At 38.2% G+C, this 18260-nt stretch overlaps 1 protein-coding gene across 1 annotated transcript in view; it reads left to right on the top strand.

Moving 5' to 3' along the window:
• Window positions 1-18260, top strand: part of GPC5 (glypican 5) — a 323101-nt gene that overhangs the window by 58461 nt on the left and 246380 nt on the right. Inside the window, exon 3 of the mRNA XM_004577634.3 lies at window positions 85-210. Coding sequence (XP_004577691.3) covers window positions 85-210 — 126 coding nt within the window. The remainder of the gene's footprint in view (window positions 1-84; window positions 211-18260) is intronic.

The following is an 18260-nucleotide window of genomic DNA, read 5'->3' as shown; positions in this document are numbered from 1 at the left end:
CATCATGCCAAATAGCATGGGCATTTATCTTAACATTTATTGTGAGGTTTTAGTTTTAATTATATGTTTTTTTCTTCCCTGCAGAGAATTCATCAATAGCTTGAGGCTCTACAGGTCCTTCTATGGAATGCTGGCTGATCAGCTCTGTGTTAACGAATTAGCTGCAGCTGAGGGGCTTCCCTGCTGGAATGGAGAAGACATGGTTAACAGGTACTGTGTGTTGAGTCTTCTGCCTCAATGCAATGGCTGCTTTCACCATCACTTTCTTTTCCTACATCATGGCTGGGTTACTTTGTCTCACAGGTCAGAGTTTAGACCAGTTCCTTCTGTGTTTGTTAAAATAATCTGATCATTCTGTGATGTTGTCAAATCTCTTTTTCACCTGTGTTATTATTTCCCATTTGTCTTTTTTATCACATCTTGAATGTTCTTTCTGCTTAATTTCATGAATCATATAAGTGAGGAAATGCCATGAGTTTTGACTACCTATGTAAGATCCATTGAGATTTGGCTATATATCTCTGCAGTGACAGAGAATGAGGAATAGGAGAGAGGTGGGCAGCTGTGTGTGTATGTGTGTGCTCATGTGAGAAGTTGCTTCCATGGATCTGAGACACTTACACATGTGCTGTGAGTTGTTCACAGGATTATGAGTGAAACCTCGCTTTTGCATTTCTTCTTCCCTGTCTAGAATTTCTCTGATCATTTATTGCTTCCTGAACTTGATTGTATTCTTGGTAATCTGCTGAGTTTGAGAAAGTTTTAAATTGTCTCCCTGGGTTCAGTACAATTCTTTGATTTTTTTCTATGCCAGTGATTATGATAGAATGTGGAATAATGAAGCTTTGTGTTTGAATTTGATCATTAAAATAGAAAGTTTTCTTTTAAATTATATGCTTTTTTTTGCATTAGAGCCATCTGTAAAATCAAGGCTAGTGCTCCAACATTTCATATTTATACTTACATATGCAGATGAATTTAGTTGTCACAAAAGTGATCATAAAAGTAATATTCATTTCAAACATTATTTGGCAGATAAGTTTACTGTATGAAATGTAATGTGATTAACTTTTTTTTTTTTGCCGGTGCATGCAACATTTATTTCTTTTTTTTTCTTTTTTTATTATTTATTATTTTTAATTCATTAATTACATTGTATTATGTGACACAGTTTCATAGGTACTTGGGTTCTCCCCACCCCTCCCCAAACCCTCCCACCATGGTGGATTCCTCCACCTTGTTGCATAACCACAGCTCAAGTTCAGCTGAGATTCCCCCATTGCAAGCGTATACCAAACATAGAGTCCAGCATCTTATTGTCCAGTCAAGTTCAACAACTTCTTAGGTATACCCTCTCTGGTCTGAAGACAGAGCCAGCAGAGTATCATCCCAGTCAATTGAAAGCTCCAACATACCATCAGCAAAAATTTACATCATTATGGAATTAATTGACATAGTAATGAGTAACCAATATGGTAAAAGTAAATGCGAGTTCCTAGTCGCCTTCTGTGACCACCTCATTGACATTTCAATTTTAGTTTATACACAACATATAACATTCATAACGTAACATGTTATACATAACATCATATCATCGATTAACTTTTAATATCAGTTTATGTTATAAAAGCTGTTTACATATTTCTGGATGATCATGCTCCGTATTCATTACACATTCCTGAAATACAAATTAAATTTTTGAAAAATGTTTTTTAAATTTTAGTTGTTTTAAAAAATGTTGTAATATGTTTACATGCTGCAAATTTTAAAAGCTACACATTGTGGAAAGCCTATGATAATTCTCCTTCTGTGTTTATGTCCCATCTGCCCATTTACTGTTCCCACATATGTCACCTGTAATAGTCTCTTGTCCAGCTTATTAGAGATTTTCATGTTTAAAATTTATTTGCTTATGTGTGTATTTATTTTTTGAGAGAGAGAGGAAGTGTGAGTTGCCTTCTGTCGATTCGCTCCTCCAAAGCCTGCAGTGACCTGGGCAGGATGAGTCTGAAGACAGGAGCCAAAAACGCAGTCCACCGTGGGTGGCAGGGATCCAAGTACTTGAAGCATCACTGCCCCCTGTCAGGGCCCACAGAATCATGGACTGGATTAAAATTAGAATCAGGACTAGAGCCCAAGATGCGCAGATATAAAAGCACAGTAACTGCCATACCACACTTCTGCCCTGCATGGAATTTTCTTTACCTCAGTAATATTAGTTCTTAAGATAAGAAGAATTAAAAGTTTCCAAAACATTTTTAAATTTTGTGGCTATTATTACTGTTTTATTATAATAGTAATACCTAATGCTGAACACCCAAGAGCTTCGAATTTCATGGGGATTATTCCTTCGGATGCCTAGATGTAATCATCTTTTTCTTACCTTTAAGAACAAGGCAGGTTAAATAATTTGAGAACTGATGGACTCAGGATTCAACTTCTGTGTTTGAAGTTCTGAATTGCCTAAAGTAAGAATTATCTCATTATATTTATTAAGTCATTTAGTTAATTTAATTTTAACTGATTTCATACAATTATTTTTATTCATAGGGTAAGTTATTTTATATTGCTATCTAAGTGTATCAAATTTTAAAAATAAGCAGAAAAAGATGTAAGGTTAATACTAAATCAAACAAAATACTTAACTATCATGGCTTGTTTGGGATGTTGGGGAGTGAGAATTTCATATATATATGTATATATATCTATCTTTTATTGAGAGCATTCATAGCATGTTACATTTTGAATTCTTAGAGTTTTCACATTAGTAATACTTTTGCATTTTAAATCTGAAAATTGTATTTCCATGTGAAATGTGTGTCTTTAGGTTGTTCAAACGAAATATTAACTTTCTGTGTATAATTATGTTTTTGGATGATCTAATGCTATCCCAGGAAAACTGATGAAGTATTTTCTTATGACATTTATATATGTAATATTTTACATTGCTACTTTATGTCATCTTAATATACTGTCACAAGAATCTTTTATAACTTTTTTTCATCATGCTCTTAAATATTTAATCTGAGGTTGGTATAGTAGAAAATACCATTAGGGAAATCAGTGACTTGGGGAAAACTTTTAGAGAAATAACATTTCAACTCAAAGAATGTATTTTCTCTCATGTAATGTTTTGCTTATAATAAACTTTTTATAGCAAGAATTCTCTGTGGAAAGTGCCCACACTTGGGATCAACAGTCCATTTTAGCAGTCTCATGCGCTTACAGCTCAAGCCTTCCATGTGCCGCCCTGGCTGCTTGTTGCCACTGCCAAGCATAGAGAAACGCCACTCCTCTGCAAACAATCAGTACTTACTTGACCTGTCCGAAAATAATTCTGCTATCATCATCTTAGTAGACATTTTCCCTTCTTGGGGAGTATTTTGCTATTTCATCCGTAATCTGATGAGTTGCCAACCAATCCCTGCTCCCTGTTGTGTGTCTGCAGGGTCAGCCGGCCACCCTCACATTTTTTGCCTTCTTACTACCATCTGTTGCCTACTTCCCAAATGAGCATACTGGTGACAGTGAGCTAAGGTGTTTACCGATATCATGTCGCTCAGTTCAGCAAGACTTTATGGTTCTGAAGTGTAAAATTAGAAAGTGAAGATTTGTTCATTTAATTAAAAGTTAGTGAGAGGAGGGGTTGGTGACATAAGAGAGGAGAGTCCCTCTGTCTGCTAGTTCATTTCCCAAATGACTGGGAGCATCCGGGGTTGGCCAGGCTGAAACCAGGAGCCAGGGACTCCATTTCGACTCCCACCCGGGTGGCAGGGATCTAGTTACTGAGGCCATCAACCTGCTGCTTTCCAAGGCCCATGAGCAGGAAGCTGAATCAGAAGTGGAACGGCCAGGACAGAAATGGAATGGCCAGCATTTGGATGTAGGATGTAATATTTGCAAGCAGTGACCAAAGCTAACGGTCCACAATACTGCCCCCCAACTCTTTGTGCTGAAGTAGATCATTGTGAATTTATTTATGACTCAGTTATTGATATAAATTATAATGGGATTTTGAAAAGTATAGTCTGCTAAAATCAGAATGTCCATTAAATATGAATGATTGATTGTGGTATATTCATCATCAGATGCTACATACCTTTTGACTTAATTGTATTTAAATCTGTTTCAGTGGAATTATTTCAAGCAAGCATTAAATTAAAATAGAAATGGGATAGTACATATTTCACAAACAGATTTGAATAAACAATGAATATATAATAATGTTGATTGCACATTCGGTGTTTGTGAAAAGATACAAGAAAATTGTTAAGTGCCTAAGTTTAGGACAGTGTACTGCAGGAGGGGAGTTTAATAAAAAAATATTTTTTTTGGAAGCAAGGAGCTTCATGCGGATCTTCTACATGAAACGAGGGCCCCTAGCACTTGGCCTGTCTTCCGTTTTTCTCAGGCTATTAACAGGGAGCTGGATAGGGAGTGGAAATGCTGGTATATGAACTGGTACCCTTATGTGATTCCAGTGAGGTGGTGATTTGGCTTGCTACGCCACAACGCTTGCTTGGGCTTTTACTTTTAGATATGCAATATCCATATATACTTATTAATTAAAACCAATATACTGCTATGATTATATGCTATTAATGTTTTGTTTGCTTAAAATCATAAAAATGTGTTTTGTCAAATATGCTATTTTATCATTTGCTTTTTACTAATTCTTAGTCAATTATGTAACTTGGTTAAAGCACTAGTAATTATGTTTCAATATTAGAAACTGAATATATCTAAGAGGGTTTCTCTGTATAGCCAAGTCCTAATGACTGTAAGAATATTAAATTATTAATCACGTTCTCCTTGGGAAAGAATGCAGGGCAGCAGTGATTGTAATGAAATACGCTGAGCCTTCCTCTTATCAGACTCTCATTTCAGAGACCTGCAATTTGTTGTGGTAAACAGTGCCATTCAATTTTCAGAAAGTGGATACTGAGTGAATGTATTTCGCGTTTGGGGATGATAAATTATTTTTCTATTTTATGACGGTTTATAATACTCATCAAGTTCATTCTGGGGAAATTATGCCAAACACTTCACTAGGGTGCGTTGTGGCCAGGATTGAGTCCATCATTTATGATGAGAGCCGAGTGATTTTTTTGGCAAGATTTCTTCTCCTGCAGGCACATGTTAGGAAGTGATTGATAAGATCATATATGTGCTTAGACAGGCTGCCTCACGGAATAGGAGCAGCACAAAGACTGCTTCAATGTCATGACAGTTCCATACAGTGGGTGGAATCACCCCAGTACTCATCAGAAGAGGTGGAATTCCTCTGTGATTGTCAATGAAAATGTCTCAGATACTTGTAAAAGAGCTGGAGTTTTAAAACAAATCTAAATTAAAATTATTTGAGAAAATACATTAACACTATATACTCTAGTGTAGCTTAGGGTTCAACTATTCAATAAATTCCCAATCTGAAATGAATATGTGTTACTGAAAGCCACAAACTCCGCCTCCGTTATTTGCCTCTCCTTCATCATGAAACAGACTGTTCTGTCCTAATTCTGCTTTCAGTTTTCTGTAACTGCAAAGTGAGTGATGATTTGTGCCTGTCTTTCTGGATATTCAAGTTCAGGTGGCAATTCCACAATTACCAGGGCTTCCTTTGCTTTTATGATTAATAGACATAATCCAGTACCTCATTATAGGAATTTACAACTGCAACAGGAACTAGCGGAAAGCTGTTAAAATGGACACGCCACAGTATTTCTACTTCACTTTCTTTCAGCCACTGTTCCTGAATGTTGCTTTTGGAATCAAATTTCTTTTCCAGTTACGTTGATGAGGTCGCCCGTTTTCTCCAGCTAATTGTAATGGGATTTTAAAAATAAGATTAATAATAGAAGACCCTGGAAATTTGAAATTTGATCCTGACCCTAGTGTCAGTGTTCCTTTCCATCCAAGCGGTGACAATTTTCCAGGCTTTAATTTATTACCCTCTTTTTCATTTCAGTTTGCTTTTACTCCATTGTCTATCTGACAAGTTGGTTCATTATGCCCAACACCATTCTATTGTTTTTTTCTGTTTAAAAAATATGAGTTTGTTCCCAAGTGTTACGAACTTATTTTAAAAGCAATCAAGTTTCAGAACTGTTCTGAATTTTACTCAGGTAGCACGTGGTTGTTTGTCCTAGGTCTCTTGTGAAAATGTAGCATGTTCTTCAGGATGTAAACACCAGTCTGTATTTATTTTCCTTTCAAATTCTGCCTATCCAGCAAGGTTTATAATATGGCTTAACTATACTTTCTGATAGTCGTCAGTGTTCAAAGGTTGTTTTATTTAATTTGAAAGTCAGAAGCAGGGGGCAGAGAGAGAGAGAGAGAGAATGAGAGAGAGAGAGAGAGAGAGAGAGAGAGATTGAGGTGGTTGGGGCTGGACTAGGCCAAAGCTAGGAGCCACTGATTTCATTTGGGTCTTCCACGTGAATTGCAGGGGCCCAGAGCTCTGGTGGTGTTTTCCAAGTGTGTTAGCAATATCTGGATTGGAAAGTGAGCGGCAAGGACTCAAACTGTCACTCCAGCATGGAATCTGCCTTTGCAGGTTGTGGCGTAACCTGTGGTTCCACAACCTTAGGCAAATAGTAACCACTTTTATCATAAAATTTTCCTGACTTGCTCAGTTTAAAATTGAATATTGCTTAAAAAACTTGATATAGAGACTTCTCCACCTCAGCTGTTTAATAAAAAACCTGAAATTTGTAATATTACCAAAATAGTTTTCTGCAAAATTTATTATAAGATTTTATTTATTTCTCTTTGAAAGGTTTACAGGAAAAAAGGAGAGATCTTCTATTTATTGGTTCATTCCCCAAATGGCTACAACAACTGGTGGTAAGCCCTTCTGAAGCCAAGAGCTTCTTCTGGTCTCCCACTTGGGTTGAGAGGCCCAAGGACTAAGCCAGCTTCTGCTGCTTCTGAGGCCATGAGTAGGGAGCTGGATCGAAAGTGGGACATGCAGACACCAGCTGGCACCCATATGAGATACTGTGCCTTGGGAGGAGGATTAGCTTGCTATGCCATTATGCCAGTCCCCAAAATTTATTTTTAAAGAGATTGATTCATTTTTAAAATATATATATGTATATGTATATATATATACATATATACATATACATATATATACAGAGAAAGAGAGAGAGAGAGAGAGAGAGAGAGAGAGAGATATCTTATAGTTCTTGGCTTCTTCCAGAAATACGGCAGTCAAGGTTGAAGCCAAAAGGCAGCAATTCTGTGCTGATGTCCCACAAGAGGGCAGAAGTCATATGCTATAGTTATCATCCAGCATTCTCCTGCATATTAGCAGGAAGTTGAATCAGAAGCAAAGTAGCTGGCAGAGGAACTAGAGCTCCCATATGAAATGTGGGCATCCCAAACATTGATTTATTCCTCTGCCCCAAAACTAAATTATTTTTTCCTTGCAGCTTTGCCAAACTTTTATTTTCATCTTCAGCCCTCGTGGAATAAATCCCCTCATGTGTGTTCTGTATTAAATTTCTGAAAGCATTATGACTACTGCAGTATATTTTGCATTTAGATATTATTTACATGTGATGCATCGTATTTCTTGACCTATACTATAATTCCTTATAGAAAAAAGCTCCTAAGTTACCTGAAAGTCTAAAAATTATTATCATGACAAAAATCCATATTTTTAAAAATTACATAACTCTGAGGGTAAATTTCGTGTGAGTGACAACTTTGGAGATGTTATTTGGTGATCCCCACTTGGTAGGTGATGTGTGACTCCACAGTGAACTTCAGTGTCTGAAAGGAAAGCTTGAAAAAGGAGGATAAACCATGGCTCTACCTATGTCAACTTTTCCCCTTGGCTTTAAGATTATATGTAGTTCATTGAGAGACTTGTTTGTGACCTGCAGTCTAAAGAACTGCACAAACATTGAGTGTTTCAGATTAGAATCATATCAGTCCCACAGGTGAAGCATGGGGATCTCAGTGCAAAGTGGGTGAATAAAGGGTAGAATAACCTGTCCATGCCCCAAAAAACCTGAGTTTACGACTTTCAATCAGGAGAAGCAAAGAAAGCGCCACTTTATACACAGTATAAGGGATTGTAGGATTTGTTGCACGACAGATTCCCCATTCTTCTAGGCAAGTTTAAGACTGGGTGACATGAGGTGTACAGAATGAGCATCTAATACATTTGCAAGGTTCTTGTCTCTGTGCTATCCCACTGCACAGCCCACTCCTGTCTTCCCTATCACACTGTTTTGGCAGATACTTATCTAGGTGGCAATCACTGACGGGTCGTTAATAGGTAAGACTTCAGCACCAGGGATTCCCATCAACTGTGCTCCAAACCCTGACATTGCTAACTGCTCTTAAAGGCTAACATATTTATCTTTCTCAGGTTATTTTTCAAATTTATGTGTTCTAAAAATGTGCCGTTAATGTGGCTACAATTGCATGATATCTTCCAAATGGAGACATTTCTTTCAAGCTTTCTTTTCCGGATGACTGCCCTAATAATCAGTTGTCTCTTGCTAAGCTTTTTGTCATTGTGTTTAGAGAACTGGCCTTAAAAGTGGCCATTGTTTCAATGAACTGCTCCGGGGGTTTCTGCCCTGTTGCTAGGAGGAAGTCACGGTTGGCTGTCAGGATGCTGTTGTTCCCTGTTGGTGTCACTGTTCCCTGTTAGTTGGTGCAAGGAGGACTGATTATTTCCCTAAACTGTGACATTCGATGAAAATGTCCAGTCCAATTTAAACACCCCAAGGCTGAAATTTGCTTTATGTCCCTGATTTTTACCTGTGTTTTATTTTACTTCATTCCTGGAGCCTATATAGAATGCACTGATAAATATTTTCAGGTCCTTTGCCGATTGTGTGCTTTCCTTATCCTCCAACCTGTGTTTCTGACACCCTTATGCTTAGAGTGGGAAGGTTGGTGCTAGAGAGATGAGGAACACAAAATGAGAAAGAAGCGGTAAAAGAAACGAAGCTTCTAAAGTAGACAGCTGATTTATTGTGCTTTAATGGAATGTTCCTGGTCTGGCATGTATTCAGAGCTGGTGCTGTAGATCCCTCTGGGGGAAGTCAGACAACACACTCCCATCCTTCTACAAGGAGCACGTGGGAACGTTCAGTGCCTTGCTGCTGAGACCTTTTGGTGGCGTTTCCTTCTGACCCCTATGTTTTTTGTTTGTTTGTTTTGTTTTCATCCTGTGTCTCTCTCCTTTTTTTGATGAACTACAACCTAGGCTGCATGTCCTCATTCTCCTGCTAAGCAGCTTCTGCTGCAGGATTTGGCTGCCTTTCGTTTTCTTAGGCAAGTTTCACCTGCTGCATGTTATAATCACTTCCACCGCAAGAGCCTTCTGAAGTCTCTCTTGTTGATGTTGAATGAGTTGAGGCGTTTCCTAGTTGTCCTATGAGCATTCCATTACATTCTCTCTTTTGGCTGTTTCAACCACAATTCTCTTTCATACTTAAGTAAATGTCAGCGTGAAAGACTCAAAATCAATTTTCAGTTTTTTGTTTTAATGTGTATAACATTACTGCAGAATCTGTGAGGGGTATGCTATGTCTTCTCTTTTGTTCAGAGAAAATTGGAGCAGAAAGATTATTATTTTTTTATACATTAATGGCATTTGGGAGCAAGTGAGAAAGCCAAACACTCAGATTGTGTGTTTAAGATGCTGCAGTGTATCTTTAAGAGCATCAAAAGGCATCTGAGGTGTTGTTCCAAGCACTATCAGACTTGTAATCTAAGATTATTTAGAAAACCCATTCACAGTGCATGCCCATCAAAGCAGACTTTGACACAAGGGAGGCACAGAGCTCCACAGGCTTTCAAACTGAGCAATGTGCGATTTGATTCCTTGATGTATCTATTCACCCATTTGAAGTAACTTCTCTGAAATATTTAAGTAATCGGGAGCAAGAGGAATATACTATCAGTATGATGAGGATTCTTCAACTGGAATATCTGACATCCTAAAATATTCCAAAATGTTAAGTTTTTGGAGCATCCAAAATATCATATGAAGTTTAGGATGCATCTACATATACGATTCATATAAAATGTAAAGAAATTTCATATTTAAGTGTTTACCAACCTCAAGATATATCATTCTGTGTTTAAATATACTTCAGAATCTAAATAAAACCTGAAGTCTTCATAGCATTTGTGATCCCACACGTTTTGGATTAGGGGTTTTTAGTCCATTTGAAGCAAAACTTTCTGAGTGAGGAGATTATTGAAATTATACAATAGGTATAGGTGGCTGTTGTACTTTTCTCTGCTTATTTGTATTTGAAATTCTATAATACAAGAATAAAAGTGAAACAAAGAGCTTTGGTTCTGTTCTGTCTGACATGTTAGTGTAGACACTGGGAATACATTGGTTCCTTAGCAATGCCAGTAAAGTTTTATAAAATATCTTAAGTAGAAGAACTTGCAAGAATTTGTGACTCTTAGTGACACTTTATTTTTCCCAACTGTTAAGCACAGTGGCTTCTGAAGTGTGGTTCCCAAATTTTCAGGTCCAAGAGCTCAGTGAATCAGAGACCATGAGAATATGGTCCTGGGTTTTACGTTTTCACAAACCCTACAGATAATTCTAATGGGTACTCAAAAGTGAGAACCACTACTTTAGGACACCACAAATACTTTTTAAAGTAATTACCACTTTTCTAAGAATGGAGACTTATTAAAGAAATAGGGAAGACTGTATCACAGGAAAGTTTGTATTTCGTGATATGGCATATCTTACTGTAGAAACAATGAATAAAGATTTCAAAGCAGATTTGATATGTAATAGGCTTCCATTTGATATACAGAGCACCGTCTAGAGAATGAATTTTGCATTTCAAATGAATGAAGCCTTTGGCAAAGACAGAATTACATTTCATATTTCTGGAATAAAACCATTGATCTATTCCTCCTAAGATATTTAGTATCACCAATGGAAATTAATTATTTAAACAACATTTATGCTGGTAAGAGTACACAGGAAGTAAAGCATTTTAAAACCTCAGTTCTTCCTTACAAACATATAGAATGGAGTTTATAGAGCTTTGCATAATAATTGCTGTTTGGGGATTTCTAAATCGTGATCATAATAGATGGCTCAGTAACAGCAAATAAACATAAGGTAAGGATTGGTGTTGCCTGTAGCTAGCATAGCATCTTTAGAAAAAACAACCTGGAAAACAAAATATGGCTTATTAATGACATTTTTATTTCATTTAATATAAATAAATTACACTGAAATGAAGACTGTCTCTATAGGAAACTGAATGTTCATATATACTTTTTAATGCGATATGTGTTTTAGATAAGGGACTCTTTTGAAGATGATGTCTTCAAAAATGATTTGATTTTAAAATAGCCTGTGGCCAAAACTGCATACCTAGTCCGGACCGACAGATGAAACTGTTGAAAGAGTGCAGAAGCTCCGGCCTGGGCAGCTAATGAGGGCTTAATTCATGCAGACATGCAAGTCAGCTTCTCCATGGGACTCTGTCCAAGTCAACACCAAAAGGTTTAGGATGCACACACAGAGTTGATTGGTTAGTGAATGTATTAACATAAATTATCAGGCTCCCTCCAATTTGTCTTTTGGGAACCAGTCACCAAAAATCTTTAGTAGTATTTTTATTATTGAAAAAAATTTTAATGCTGCTCTTGGGAAAACACATTGTATTTTTTAAAAAGATGTGTTTTATTTTTATTGGAAAGATATTAATAGAGGAGGAGACACAGAGAGGAAGATCTTCTGTCCATTGATTCACTCCCCAAATGGCCTCAATTGCTGGAGCTGAGCCAGTGCAAAGCCAGGAGCCAGGAGCCTGGAGCCTCTTCTGGGTCTCCCATGCAGGTACAGGGTCCCAAGGCTTTGGCCTGTTCTCAGCCGATTTCCCAGGCCACAAGCAGTTTGCTGGATGAGAAGCAGGGCCGCCGGGATTAGACCCAGCACTCATATGTGTCGCTGTCCCGCAGCGATGGGTTTGGTGCACGGAGCCGATAATAACACGCGTGGACCCTGACTGATGGTCAAAAGCCGAGGTTTATTAGTAGCATCAGACTTTATACTCTGAGGGTCATATAGGATAAGGGAGGAAGTGCTGAGCTTATCAACAAAACCATTAATGCTTGTTTGGAACTCCTTTTGTCTTGTATATTCCACCAGGTGTTCTCATATACATATGCAGATGATATCCAATAAGGTATACAAAAGGTAGCCATTTGGTTATTCTCCTCCAAATATTATCCAACCAACTGTAGTCCTGTGCTCACTGACCTTTTCGGGTCACAATGTCCTCCTACACATATGAGAACCTGGCACAATTAAAGGCAGGACTTTAGCTGCTAGGCCACCGCTCTGAGCCTAATATATTATATTTTTGTGATTCCTAATTACCAGTTTCCTATCCATTTTACTTGCAAATGTGTTGCTTTCCTCTTTAGAAGTTTTGTAACAGCACAGATGATAAATTGTTCATCTTCATGAAGATTTCACCGACAAAAAATGTTTAGTTTTTAACTCAATAGAAATTGATGAATAATTTGCAGGTGGTACAATAGGAAACTGCGTTAATCCAGTGGGCACTTAATAAAAGATTGTGAACATCAAGGATCTGTCTCTTGCCCCATCTACATGAAGCAGATGATTTTTTACTTCCTACAAATGAATGAAAGTACTTGAATTCTTGAAGCATGTTAGCTGCTTTATAAGAAAGTTCTTTGAAGAATTTCTATTACAGGATTTTAGGCTTCTTTCTGTTGATCATTATCCAGAATTTACTGACTACCTACTGTGTGTGAGATTGTGGGTTGCAATGTTATCTCTAGATGCTGCTGCTCCTTATTGCCTTGGAATTACCCCACTTATGAGAGCCTGTAAATGATGTGATGGTGCAAGGCAGGGAGCCAACAGAAGGTGCTGGAAGCATCTGGAAGCATCTGGAAGCATCTGGAAGTCAGAGTTGTTCAGGAATAGGAGTGGAAGCTGTTGCATTCATTCCCCTGTTACTGGAATTTTACAACTCATGGCCGGTGCCTTATCCACTAACTTGCCCCCAGGCTAGTGTCCATACAGTGCTCTCCAGAACCCCTTCCCAGTCCTTGATGATGAGTCAGGTCCACCAGAACAGGCCTCGCCTTAGAGTGACATCAGCTCAGTGGTGACATTTGGGCTCCATTGCGACTTAGTAGTGTCAGAGCAAGCAAGACCCCAGCTGAGAGCGCTATTTTGCAAAGCATTTATCTCATGTTCCAGTACCCCGTACTCCACCTCACTTGAGAGTGATTCTTGAAAAAGCATGTACTTCTGTTGAACCTGATTTCACGCAGTGCTATTCCCAGACATATACAGTGTAAGTAAGAGCTAGCTGAAGAAAAGAACAAGGGATAAGAGAGTGTTCAGTACTGAGAGTACAGCCAACATAAAGGAGAAAAGAATGATGGTTAAAGAAAAGTGACATGCGTGTGGAATAGCAATTGAGGGTTGGGAAGAGGTGGAGCAAATGAGTCTTAATTGATATGAAACCAAAGAGGTTGAATCATTTAGAATCAGGTTCTGTTTATTTAATGAGAAAAAAAATGTAAAAACTCCAAGCCATCTTATTGTGGGTCGCTCTGACTGGGCTGCACTCCCACTGCTCTATGTGAGAGCCAAGTATGCACTGGGCAGAACCAGGCTGGACTGCAGCACCCATTGGTTCCATTGGAAGTCGGGGCTGAAAACAAAATCAACCCAGCAATTGCAAACACCAGCTGATCGGGGCGATGGACCATGGCTGGCCCTGTACTTGCTAGTACATACAAGAATCTGGTCTGGGAACACCTCAAAGTTTCTTTTGGGGATCTCCCCAATCGAAATGGCAGACTCAGAACCCTAACCAAGAAAAGACAGAAGATAGAACAGGTCAATCCACCACCTCAGCTGTATGTTGGCAGAGAAGTACTAGACAAATGGAGACTCTATGATGGACTATGTCAATCAGTGGATTCTTCAACAACCTGATCGTGCTTGGAGTGGCAAGATTGGCAGTGATTCATAACTGGTGAACTATCAAAACCACTTGAGCAAGGATCTCAGAGCCCCACATTGGGGACCTGGGAGAGGTGGGAGACTGGGTGGGGCTTCTCCCTCAATATTCCCTTTACCTCAGATATATGAAGCAAACAATAGGGAAATACTAGTCTTACCCACTTCCCTATAGCCCTTGTACCTTTTTACCCTAATTAACAATGTAAAGATTGTCAAAAATATAATTAAAAAAAAAAAAGAAAGAAACTCCAAACCATCACCTGTGTTTTAGTCTACATAAAATAGGTGAGACATGGAAACATGCTATGTTAGAGGTATCTCAAAATGGTCTCTTAAAATTAATGCCTTAGCATATTCTACAGGAAAGTGGCTGCTAATGCGGCCTTTTTCTTGAACTGCTTTCTCTGTTCAACCTTGTTGATCCTAGCCCTAAACTCTAAAGGCAAAGCAAGCCTTACGGTGAGAAGCGTTGCCAGCCTGCCGAGTTCACTCTTATTCTCTGCCCCAAAGACAGTCCTTCAAAATGAATACTGTTAAAGCATTGAGTTAGTCTGTGATGCATGCTTTTTAGCAATAGTATGAAAGACATGCACTTGGTATATTTCTCTTAATATATATTATTTCATCATAAATCTTAAGTGTGTCTGTTTTGGTATATTCTATGACCTGGCATAATGCTGTGAAGGTGATTCCTCTAACAACTGTTTATATATGTTTACATTGTATTAGATGTTTTAAGTAATTTATTTACAATATACAGAAAGGTATGAATGTATCTTTTATGTAAGGGAATTGAATATCTGTGTATTTTAGTATCCATGGTGTCAGGAAAGGTCCTAGGAGCAACAACCTGTGAGTACTGAGAGACATACACACACATATAAATAAATAAATGAATTATATGTAACATTTTATATTTATATATGTAGCACTGTAGAATCTGTCTTTGTAATTTATAATCTTTCTACCTGCCCCCTCCATTACAAATTAATTCTCTTTATATGTGATTTTGTAGTTTCAACAATATAGTTCTTAGCTTAGAAGTCTTTGCACAGTGTGAACTTTTCTGTACCTGTTAAGGTGTTGCTCTGTTTTTTTTCCCCAGTGTATTTCTAATCCAGACATTCCAAATGCTTTTCCTATCTCTGTGTTTTAGGAGGGGAACATTTCTGTCTTGGCCTGGTGTTCTTTTCCCATTCCTTCAGAATGAAGAGTAAATGTAACCTCCTTCTAAAGCTTATTCATCCGGCCGTTTCTCTGGAATCCCTTACCTTGAAATGCTTCCCTTTCATAGCATTTACCCGAGATGTATTTTTGCTAGATTATTCCATACATGAGAGTACCAGGTTTCATGTACGTGAGAGTCAGCTGTGTTAGGCAGAGTGAACATGGGACCATGATCACTAGAACCTGACTACATCAAGCATCATTGAGATTGAAGAAGGAAGAGGCACACAGAGCTATGAATTAAGGTGATGTGAGTTGGTTTCTTCTTCAGAAATGTTAATGACTGGTCAGCAGATTCAATGAGGTTGGCGGGTGTAATTCTCAGACCACAGTGACATTCCTCTCGGTCCTCTCTCCGATACGCCTTCCTTTCTTCCTCTTTTCTCTCTTTTTTTTTCACTTTTGGCATAGCTTATCTCAGATTTACACCATAGTAAAAGCTTAGTATTTCACCGACTAAGCAGTTTAACAAGTAAAAAGCAAAAAGAGATGTTACTTTAATGGAAATATTCACAGTGGCTCTATAGAATAAATGAACAGAGAAATGAGCATTTCATCATATGTTGCAAATTACAAAGTAATCAGAGGCCATTATAACTATACTAATATATCTTTCTTTTTTAAGATTTATTAATTTTTATTACAAAGTCAGATATACAGGGAGGAGGACAGACAGAGAGGAAGATCTTCCATCTGTTGATTCACTCCCCAAGTGGCCGCAGTGACCAGAGCTGTGCTGTGCAGAAATCAGGACCCAGGAGCTCTTCCGCATCTCCCACGCAGCTGCAGGGTCCCAAGGCTTTGGGCCGTCCTCGACTGCTTTCCCTGGCCACAAGCAGGGAGCTGGATGTGGAATGGGGCCGCTTGGATTAGAACCAGCGCTCATATAGGATTGAGGCACATACAAGGTGAGGACTTTAGCTGCTAGGCTACTGCGATGGGCGCTAGCAAAGCATCCTGAACCATTGCTTTGAAAAAGATATTAAAGTTTTATAAAATCTGTGTTTTAGCTATGCTTATTCAGACAAACATTTCTTTCTTGTTCTTCTGCTTCTTTTTGTTTGTTTGTTTACTAAATTTAAGCTCCCATATACAGGGAAGAATTTGTGATACATGTCCTTCTGTGTCTGATTTATTTCACTCAGTATGGTGTCTTCCAATTGAGACCATTTTCCTGCAGATGGCAGCATTTTTTTTCAATGATTGAGTAATGTTTTTACAACCATGTGGGGTCTTACCATACAGAGTAAAATTGCTACTCACTGATGCCTATCTGCTCAAATATTTTGTATGTTGTTACAGCGGCCCTATTTAGAAAGTTTCATTATAGTCTCTGTTTTTCAAAAAGTAAGGTGTTGAGATGAGTTTGGCAAGGTGAAGTTATGACGTTCCCATGACTTTTCATTCAGCTTCTCTGTGCCCCTTTTGGTAAATGTGTTATGGGTAACTGACATGTCCACCTTTCCAGCTTGCTGCCGACAAGTCTGGTATATGATGATTTGGCTCTGAACCACTTTGTTCTGTAAATTCATAGAGGCAACTGGGGAGCATTGTCTCCTTCAATGTTTTTCCTCTATTGCATTAGCCCAGCATCTCTGTTGTCTGAACACCTGTCTACCCATAGCTGGCACTTCTTGTAAATGTGTGAATGTGGCTCATTGAGGAGGTCTCTGTGTGTGGGTCTCACAGAGGCAGGTTCGTCTCCTCCTACCACTGTCATATGCAAGTGGCTCTTTGTGCATTTTGCACCACCACCATTCTTTCTCTGACTTTTCAAAATTCGAATCTGCTTGCCCTGGGTCCTAAGCCCCAGGAATGCACAAGGATGTGGGCCTGTTAAGTCTCCATCTAAAAATCATTTCAGTAACAAGGAGTAGATCTGGAAGTGAAAATCTGCTGCCAGAACTCATGTTATTTCTATTGTTTTGCTTTTCATTGTGTTAGTCGGGTGCTACTTCCTTGTCTGTGATGAACAGTTGAATGAGTGACTGAGTGTTTCCATTCAAGACTGAGTATGATAATTGTGTACACCCTATGTGTGAACATTTCTTAAGATTGGAAACAAAGCTCACGTGAGTAATAAGACAATGATGAAGTCTAATTTACTTGTTCAAATCCCAACCCAGTGCCAGCAACTTGCAACCAGAAAATAATTAGAGCTCTCTCTCCCTAATCCTTCAAAAGCCATTTTTAGTGTCTGCTAACACACACCTACTTTAACATCATAATGTGGAAGTGCCCAATAAAACTGCTTTTAAGGCCTTTCCGGCTAACCTTTAACCCTGAGATCTGTGCATAATTTATTACCCCATAAACAATGTAGTCCTTTTCTTTTTCGTATTTGGGGGATTTCCTTTCTTCCTTCTTCCCCATCAACATTACTTCTTTTACTGGGTAATACTTCTGTTATTTGTCATTTTTCATTTAAACGGTATGTTTCCTGTTCCTTGTTACCATTTAATGAAAGTGGAGTTTGTTACCGAAAACAAAATTGTTGTTCATATTTTTCCTTGTGTCCTCTGTTGATTTCTCTTTTTTGAACTACTCTTCATTTGATGAGAAAGAAATTTGCTTAACCTCATATGTGCTGGATTACATTGATAGTTTTGGGGAGTGTTGCGATCTGAAGCAAAATGGAATTAACTTTTCCATCCTCAAATGTGGATAAAATGGGCATAGTTAGGTCACATGAATATGTGAATCCGTATTATAGGGCAATGATGGATTATAACATATCAATCTGCTGTTAAACTGAGTACTCAGTCAAATCCTGGCATTGGATCATTTTCTTTGCTTGACGCATACAGTTGAAAGCTGCATCACCTTATTGATCTCCCGATCTGCCATGTTTCTCAATCTTTTTTCCTTTTGCATTTGACTAGGATCTCTTTGCTGTATGGACTCCTCAGTAGCCACATGTTTCTATGTTCTATCCTAATTACTGTACATGGCAGTTTTCTGAAAATATAGTCATTAAACAACTCTATTTAAACTTTTCCAGTGT

Source organism: Ochotona princeps, chromosome 12 (genome assembly GCF_030435755.1).
Source record: "Ochotona princeps isolate mOchPri1 chromosome 12, mOchPri1.hap1, whole genome shotgun sequence".
In the NCBI taxonomy this organism is placed as follows: domain Eukaryota; kingdom Metazoa; phylum Chordata; class Mammalia; order Lagomorpha; family Ochotonidae; genus Ochotona; species Ochotona princeps.
This window is presented reverse-complemented; position numbering and strand designations above follow the sequence as displayed.